At 45.2% G+C, this 9624-nt stretch overlaps 1 protein-coding gene across 1 annotated transcript in view; it reads left to right on the plus strand.

Moving 5' to 3' along the window:
- LOC130112356 (slit homolog 1 protein-like) overlaps window positions 1-9624 on the plus strand; it is a 218539-nt gene that overhangs the window by 108612 nt on the left and 100303 nt on the right. Inside the window, 5 exon segments of the mRNA XM_056279686.1 lie at window positions 2043-2114; window positions 2469-2540; window positions 3329-3400; window positions 4675-4838; window positions 7353-7500. Coding sequence (XP_056135661.1) covers window positions 2043-2114; window positions 2469-2540; window positions 3329-3400; window positions 4675-4838; window positions 7353-7500 — 528 coding nt within the window.

Consider the following 9624-nt stretch of genomic DNA (forward strand, 5'->3'; position numbering starts at 1 on the left):
ATGTGGGTATGTGTCCTGGTCGCTGCACTAGCGCCTCCTCTGGTCGGTCGGGACGCCTGTTCAGGGGGCAGGGGGAACTGGGGGGAATAGCATGATCCTCCCACGTGCTACGTCCCCCTGGTGAAACTCCTCACTGTCAGGTGAAAAGAAGCGGCTGGCGACTCCACATGTATGGGAGGAGGCATGTGGTAGTCTGCAGCCCTCCCCGGATCGGCAGAGGGGGTGGAGCAGAGACCGGGATGGCTCGGAAGAGTGGGGTAATTGGCCAAGTACAATTGGGGAGAAAAGCACGGCAAAATCCCAAAAAAAAAGAATGCTATCACTGGAGAGACAAAGAAAGAGAAGGTTAGCACTGCGTAATCTATCCGCCTGTCTGTCTGTCTGTCTGTCTGTCTGTCTCTCTTACTTTTTTCACTAACTCTGTCAAGAAACAGGCTTGATAACATGACAGTAACAGGCTTGATAACATGACAGTAAAAGGCTTGATACCATGACAGTAACAGGCTTGATACCATGACAGTAAACAGGCTTGATACCATGACAGTAACAGGCGTGATAACATGACAGTAACAGTCTTGATACAATGACAGTAACAGTCTTGATATAATGACAGTAACAGTCTTGATACAATGACAGTAACAGGCTTGATAACATGGCAGTAACAGTCTTGATACCATGACAGTAACATGCTTCATAACATGACAGTAACAGTCTTGATACCATGACAGGAACAGGCTTGATAACATGTCAGTAACAGGCTTGATACCATGACAGGAACAGGCTTGATAACATGACAGTAACATGCTTCATAACATGACAGTAACAGTCTTGATACCATGACAGGAACAGGCTTGATAACATGACAGTAAACAGGCTTGATACCATGATAGTAACAGGCGTGATAACATGACAGTAACAGGCTTGATAACATGACAGTAACAGTCTTGATATAATGACAGTAACAGGCTTGATAACATGACAGTAACAGTCTTGATACCATGACAGTAACAGGCTTCATAACATGACAGTAACAGGCTTGATAACTTGACAGTAACATGACAGTAACAGTCTTGATACAATGACAGTAACAGTCTTGATACAATGACAGTAACAGGCTTGATAACATGACAGTAACAGTCTTGATACCATGACAGTAACAGGCTTCATAACATGACAGTAACAGTCTTGATACCATGACAGGAACAGGCTTGATAACATGACAGTAAACAGGCTTGATACCATGATAGTAACAGGCGTGATAACATGACAGTAACAGGCTTGATAACATGACAGTAACAGTCTTGATATAATGACAGTAACAGGCTTGATAACATGACAGTAACAGTCTTGATACCATGACAGTAACAGGCTTCATAACATGACAGTAACAGTCTTGATAACTTGACAGTAACATGACAGTAACAGTCTTGATAACATGACAGTAACATGACAATAACAGTCTTGATTACATGACAGTAACAGGCTTGATAACATGACAGTAACAGGCTTGATAACATGACAGTAACAGTCTTGATATAATGACAGTAACAGTCTTGATACCATGACAGTAACAGGCTTCATAACATGACAGTAACAGTCTTGATAACATGACAGTAACATGACAATAACAGTCTTGATTACATGACAGTAACAGGCTTGATAACATGACAGTAACAGTCTTGATAACATGACAGTAACAGTCTTGATAACATGACAGTAACATGACAGTAACAGTCTTGATAACATGACAGTAACATGACAATAACAGTCTTGATTACATGACAGTAACAGGCTTGATAACATGACAGTAACAGTCTTGATAACATGACAGTAACAGTCTTGATAACATGACAGTAAACAGGCTTGATACAATGACAGTAACAGGCTTGATAACATGACAGTAAACATGATTGATAACTTGACAGTAACAGTCTTGATACCATGACAGTAACAGTCCCTGCAGACAGAAGTCATCAGATGTGATTCACCAGTGTAGCAACACCATTTTGGTCATGGCTCATTTTCTTTCTTCTCACAACTAGCGACCTTAGTGAGAATGCTATCCAGGCTATTCCCAGGCGAGCCTTCAGGGGAGCGACAGACCTCAGGAACCTGTGAGTGACGTTACACACACACACACACACACACACACACACACACACACACATATACACACACTGACGCACGCACACAAAGCAGGAACAGCAAGCATAAAGGTGGTGTTCAGGACACTTTGTTACGAAGGCGTTTTACTGTCAGTCCAACACTCCACCTTATGGACACATGGTTAAGGGACAACAGGGCCTTGCATGCAGTGCAAGTATCCTGTCGTCAACATGACAGGCAACACCATGGATAGCCTACTTACCTACAGATGACCATTCTACGCTGCACACACATGCAACTCTCCTTCACTGTCTGAAGGTGGGGAATTACAATTCTCTAACCTACCGTTGACTCTCCAACAGTCAGCTGGATAAGAACCACGTCAGCTGTATTGAGGAGGGGGCGTTCCGTGCTCTGCGGGCTCTGGAAGTACTGTGAGTACTGCTAAGGGTTTTCTCCATTTAAAGTTCTCTGGTTTCCATCCATACATATACTGGTTATATTGGGTACTTGTACAAATTGTATGTGAGTGATCTTGCCCCGGTGTAGTCCAATCTTGGGGGTCGTCCAGGGTCGTCCTCTGTGTGGAGTTTGCATGTTCTCCCTGTGTCTGTGTGGGTTTCCTCCGGGGGCTCCGGTTTCCTCCCACAGTCCAAAGACATGTAGATATAGGTCAGGTGAATCGGCCGCACTAAATTGTCCCTAGGTATAAATGTGTGTGTGTGTGTGTGTGTGTGTGTGTGTGGCCCTGTGTGATGGACTGGCGGACTGTCCAGGGTGTCTCCCCGCCTGCCGCTCAATGACTGCTGGGATAGGCTCCAGCATCCCCGTGACCCTGAGAGCAGGATAAGCGGTTTAGATAATGGATGGATGGATGTATATCATGTGTATGTAGGTGTGTGTGTATATGCATGTCATTATTTATCTCTTGAAGTTGTCCCTAATTGTTGCCTATGTTGTAAATTGTGTATGTGTAGGTGTATACATAAGATTCCACTCATGTCATTCTTTACCTCTTGTAGTTGTTCTCCAGTGTTGCCTGTGTTTTGAATTTCTACAGCCTGGAAAGCCCTTTGTGCTTATTGCTTGAAAAGTGCTCTATAAATAAAATTATTATTATTATTGTTATTACACTCTTCCTCTTTTTGCATCCTCTCTCCCTCTCTCGCTCTCTCCCTCTCGTTCTGTCTCTATCTCTGTCTGTCTGTCTTTGTCTTTACAGTACGCTTAACAACAACAACATCAGCAGCATCCCTGTCTCCAGCTTCAACCATATGCCTAAACTCCGCACCTTGTGAGTAGCTCATCTCCTCACACCACATTATCCGCACTGCCTCAGTGATGATGAGTCTGGGTATGAACACAGACAGACATGGAAAACCCCATCCCGTTATTATCTAATTCACTTCAGTTCATCGTTACCTTTCTCTTGCTTCTCCATGGCTTCCCTCCATCCCTGGTTTTCTACTTCTTTCTTTCTTTCCTCCTCCCTTCCATCCTCCCTTCCATCCTTACTTCTTTCCTTCCTTACAATGTTGCCTCCCTTCTTCCCTCTTTTCCTCCATTCTATACTCTTTTTTCCTTCCTCCCTCTCATCTCATTTTATTCTCTGGCCTCCCTCTATACCAATATCTCTTTTTTTCTTTTCTGCTCTCCCTTTTCTCACCTGTGGTCATGAGCTTTGGGTAGTGACCGAAAGGGTGAGGTCGTGGATACAAGCGGCTGAAATGAGTTTCCACGGTAGGGTGTCTGGGCTCAGCCTTAGAGATAGGGTGAGGAGCTCAGACATCCGGAGGGAGCTCAGAGTAGAGCCACTGCTCCTTCGCATCAAAAGGAGCCAGTTGAGGTGGTTCGGGCATCTGATTAGGATGCCTCCTGGGCGGCTTCCTTTGGAGGTTTTCCAGGCACATACAACTGGGAGGAGACCCCGGGGTAGACCCAGAACTCGCTGGAGGGACTACATGTCCAATCTGGCCTGGGAACACCTTGGGATCCCCCAGGAGGAGCTGGAGGGCGTTGCTGGGGAGAGGGAGGTCTGGAGTGCCCTACTTGGCTTGCTGCCACCACGACCCAACCCCGGAGAAGCGGCTGATGATGAATGAATGAATGATCTCCCTTTTAATCTTCATAATTCTTCCTCCCTCTCTCGTTTTCTGTATGTACCCCTAACTATCTCTCTCTCTCTCTCTCTCTCTCTCTCTCTCTCTCTCTCTCTCTCTCTCTCTCTCTCTCTCTGCCTATGTCTCTCTATTTCTTACAGTCCATCTAAGCCTCGTTGGCTGGCTCAACAGCAGCTTTTATGCATCACTATCTTATTGTTTGATTGTTATTTTTTTACTATTTTTACAGTTTATTGCATAGCTAATATTTCTATATTTATCATTGTAATCATATTTTATAACAATCTTATTATTATTATTATTATTTTTCCTACATAATGCATCACCTTTGCATTGTTTCACCCCTTGTTGTTTTTGATTGCAATAAACCTTGACTTGACTTGACGCTATTTCATCACCTCTTCCCACTACCTTGTCCAATCAACACCCCCCACCCCCACCTCACCAGCCGTCTCCACTCCAACTCTCTGCGTTGTGACTGTCACCTGGCCTGGCTGTCCCCTTGGCTGAGGCAGAGGCCGGCCCTGGGCCTCTACACACAGTGCAGCTCCCCACCGACCCTGCGGGGCCTCAACCTGGCGGAGCTGCACAAGAGCGACTTTGCTTGTTCAGGTACACCGTTCTTTGGGGGCCTCCACCCTTTTTCCAAGTTAATGGGGAAACAATCACGATTTTCAACATTATCTCTGTACAGTGTATTTGTGGTAGTGATGGCGCTCCATAAACAGCCACAACGCGGAGCAGTTTCGTACGTGTCTCTGAAATGCCACTTAAATTGTGTCCAGCTGTGAATTCACTTTTGGACAATCTGATGCACTTTTGGACAATCTGATGGTGAAAACTTACTTTCTGGTTTGCTGATAAGCTGCACTGTATAAAAAAAATGTGAATTACAACGCCACATACAGCTGTGTAATGTAGGATTGTTATTCACATTTCATTATACAGCTGTTTGTAGCGTTGATATTTGCTTTTTCTGACACAGTGCAGCCAGTCGGCAAACCGCAGTACGTTTTCACATTCACAGACTGCCTGCCAGGGAGATCAGCTGCAGACACACTCCTGGCAAGGTTTTAGAGACACACAGAAAACTGCCTGTATTATTGCCCCGAATGGAGTATTATCCCCATTATACATAAGTGTGTGTGTGTGTGTATATATATATATATATATATATATATATATATATATATATAATGTTATTTCACATTAGCAGTATATGGCGGCACAGTGGCCCAGTGGTTAGCACTGTTGCCTCACAGCAAGAAGGTCCTGGGTTCAAACGCTAGGCCGTCCCAGGTCCTTTCGGTGTGGAGTTTGTATGTTCTCCCTGTGTGTGCGTGGATTTCCTGCGGGTGCTCTGGTTTCCTCCCACCATCAAAAAGACATGCATGTTAGGGTTAATACTCCTGCCTGTGCTCCTGAGCAAGGCAGCGGAAAGAAGAGCTGGAGTTGTTCCCAGGGCGCTGCAGCTGCCCACTGCTCCTATACAGTAGGGTGGGTTAAATGCAGAGGACAAATTTCATCGTAACCAAACAACTGACAAAACAAAGTGGCCTTCTTTCTTTTCTCTCTTTTAAACCGCAGTTCTGTTTTATAGTTATGTCCTTGGCACCTTCGTTTGAGAAGCATTTTTTTTGGTGGGAGGTGCTTTACTCTTGAATTTTGATATCTTTCTTTTTTTTTTTTGCCCCATTTTCTCCCCAATTGTATCCCGGTCTCTGCTCCACCCCCTCTGCCAACCCGGGGAGAGCTGCAGACTACCACATGCCTCCTCCCATACATGTGGAGTCACCAGCCGCTTCTTTTCACCTGGCGGTGAGGAGTTTCACCAGGGGGACGTAGTGCATGGAAGGATCACGCTATTCCCCCCAGTTTCCCCTCCCCTCCCCCCTGAACAGGCACCCCAGCCGGCCAAAGGAGGCACTAGTGCAGCGACAAGGACACATACCTACATCCAGCTTCCCACCCACAGACACGACCAATTGTGTCTGTAGGGACACCCAACCAAGCCAGAGGTAACACGGGGATTCGAACCGGCGATCCCCGTGTTGGTAGGCAACGGAATAGAACGCCACGCCACCCGGACGCACAAACTGTGATATGTTTTATATACAGTATATAACATATTTGAGGAGCATATGTGAAAGTAAAAAGATCACGTCTCTCAGAACATCAACTGTGAGTAAATAAGAGTTAACACACTGAGTCCAACAAGTGGCAAGTTGACACCAGTCAGTCTAATTCACGCAGTACTGGGATATCCAGGACCTCAAATGTAGAGTGAGAGGGAATATGTGACATGACATATATGTATTGTGATTTACGGAAGAAGAAAAAAAAACACAACATACGTATGTACAGAATAATGGAGAAGAAAAACTAAAGCACTCAACTTGTAGAGAAAATAGGTAAAAAAATACTTCGGCAAGTTCAGTTGAACATGATGAAGAAAAAAAAGTTCGATTTCGGTTCAGTTTAACTGGCCATGGTGTTTTACCTTGTTGAATGGTTGAATGCCTTGTTTCTTCTTTTCAGTTATCCTAAGCTTATATAGCCAACACCAGGAAGCACCTCTGTTGCTCTCCCTGAGGTTTCTCCCTATTTTTCCTCCCTGTTAAAGGTTTTTTTTAGGGAGTTGTTCCCTATCCGATGAGAGGGTCTAAGGACAGGATGTTGCGTTGCTGTAAAGCCCACTAAGGCAAATTTGTAATTTGTGATATTGGCCTATACGAATATAATTGACTTGACTTGACCGTCTGAGCATGCTTACTCCACACTAGTAAGTTTTCCATAAGCTCTTGTGGACCACTGTTTTCTCACTACACATACACACACTGACAAATCTGCCTTCAGTATTCACTCAAAGAAATTAAATGTTGGATTTACTTGAAATTGTCATGTATAAGTGGCTCCATGCAACTGTGTTAAGTAACTTCTAGTTCCTGGAGTACATGTTAATAGTTGAAGTTTCTTAGATGTTTCTTAACACAGTTGCGTGGAACCACTTGACATAACATTTTTAAATTAATCCAACATTTCATCTTTTTGAGTGTTTTCTCTAGCTAATTGGTCACTCTCTATCCACAAGCTGAATTTAACCCTGCTGCCGTGTATCGTGTCTAGGTCATGGCGGCAGTGCTTTCGTCCAGCCGTGCAGCCTGGCGTCGGGCTCCTGTCCTCCCATGTGCTCCTGCAGTAACAACATCGTGGACTGTCGAGGACGAGGTCTCACAGCCATCCCGGCCCATCTCCCTGAGGCCATGACTGAGATGTAAGTACAAGAAAAACCTTTTAAAGTCTAAATCCGTGATCTCCCCGATCTGTCCTTCTCTTTGGCAGCGAGGACTGCAAACGTAGGTTTATCAGCCATCGTCACTCATGTAGTGTCAGCTCAGCAGCAAACAGTTCCCACCTTTGGAAAAATGGCACCCCAAGACGAACACACAGGCAGTCCATTGTAGTGCTGACTACTGTTGTACTGTAATAAAAACAGTTCAGCAGAAGTATCGCCACATCATCATCACTTTTCAATCCTTCATCCTGTTTGAGGTAGAGCCTTTTTGCCGCTGCACCAGTGTTCGTCCAGTTTGGTCAAAAAATTAACAGCGATACATGGAGCATGTCTACAGAAAAGTACAGATGCCAGTTAGTATTATGTAACAGGAGTCAGTGGCGCCGGCAGCCGTAATCTGAGCTACACTTGCCATGGCGCCAAGCAGCTAGCGCCCACAGCTAAACATTAGCTCAAACAACATAGTGGCCTAAATTGCTAGCCGTTGTTAGCTTTGCTGTTTACATCAGTGTACGAAACCAAATCTGGTGACTACTTAATTTCATGTGGCTCTGTGGGATCTCAAGTGGTCAAATGGCAGTACAGTTACAGCGTCATTGTAGGCAGGGGTTCAGTTGAGATTTGTTTTGTGGCGGGGCCCTGATTGAGACGGGTTGGCATGGATGTGCATACTTCACGGCAGCAGTGAGGGTGGTGTTCACTGCTGCTTGATCAATAGCATAAGAACTTTTACAGTTGAGTATTCTCTCTTTCATAAGAAGTCATGAAGTTTTATTTTTGAGAGTGCTCACCTTATCTGACCAAGGTAAATTACAAGAGCCTGTCTCTCAGTTCTTTGAAAGAATGTATTCCCAATGCTGCAAGTTTGACTCTTTTATTTGACTTCACATATTTTCTACTAAATAGTTAGGCCATCTCAACCCTGGATTCTGAATAACACAAATACACTACACAACAATTGTTTTCCTCAAAGGATTACAATGTGTCCTCACCCACTAACAATGTTTACCACTATTACCACAAAATTTATATTCATCCGGGCGTCCGGGTGGCATAGCGGTCTATTTCGTTACTTACCAACACAGGGATCGGTGGTTCGAATCCCCGTGTTACCTCCAGCTTGGTCGGGCATCCCTACAGACATAATTGGCCATGTCTGCGGGTGGGAAGCCGGTTGTGGTTATGTGTCTTGGTCGCTGCAGTAGCGCCTCCTCTGGTCAGTCGGGGTGCCTGTTCGGGGAGGAGGGAGAACTGGGGGGAATAGCGTGATCCTCCCACGCGCTACATCCCCCCTGGTGAAACTCACTGTCAGGTGAAAAGAAGCGGCTGGTGACTGCACATCCATCGGAGGAGACGTGGTGGTCAGCAGCCCTCCCCAGACCAGCAGAGGGGGTGGAGCCGTGACCGGGATGGCGCGGTGCAGAGAGCGGGGTGATTGGCCAAGTACAATTGGGGGAGAAAAGGGGGAACCCCCCCCCCCAAAAAAAAACTTTTTTGTATTCATCTTATATCTACAATTTTACACAAACAATATTGTATAAAACTTTTTCCCACGTAAATTTAGAGAAACTATGCTTCACCTTCTGGAAAGGTGGATAAATTCATCCTACAGAATGTCACATAGTAGGCTAATGTCAGTTACTTTGTCACAACTCATTGAGATGTTCTCTTAGTTCATCAGATCCCAACTAGGCTGATATGTTGAACCTGTGTGATAAGACCTTTTCTTTACATGCTAAATGGTCAGTAGACCTTCTGGTAAGCATCCACTTTTCCACATATTGTTGGGTTCCAAGACTCAAGGGCAGGGCCAACCATGTTGATGAAAATCCAAACCACTTATCCTGCTCTCAGGGTCACGGTTATGCTGGCGCCTATCCCGGCAGTCATTGGGCGGCAGGCTGGGAGACACCCTGGACAGGCCGCCAGTTCATCACAGGGCCTATATATACACTCACTGGCCACTTTATTAGGTACACCTTGCTAGTACCGGGTTGGACCCCCTTTTGCCTTCAGAACTGCCTTAATCCTTCGTGGCATAGATTCAACAAGGTACTGGAAACATTCTTCAGAGAGTTTGGTCCATATTGACATGATAGCATC

This window comes from Lampris incognitus, chromosome 5 (assembly GCF_029633865.1).
Source record: "Lampris incognitus isolate fLamInc1 chromosome 5, fLamInc1.hap2, whole genome shotgun sequence".
In the NCBI taxonomy this organism is placed as follows: domain Eukaryota; kingdom Metazoa; phylum Chordata; class Actinopteri; order Lampriformes; family Lampridae; genus Lampris; species Lampris incognitus.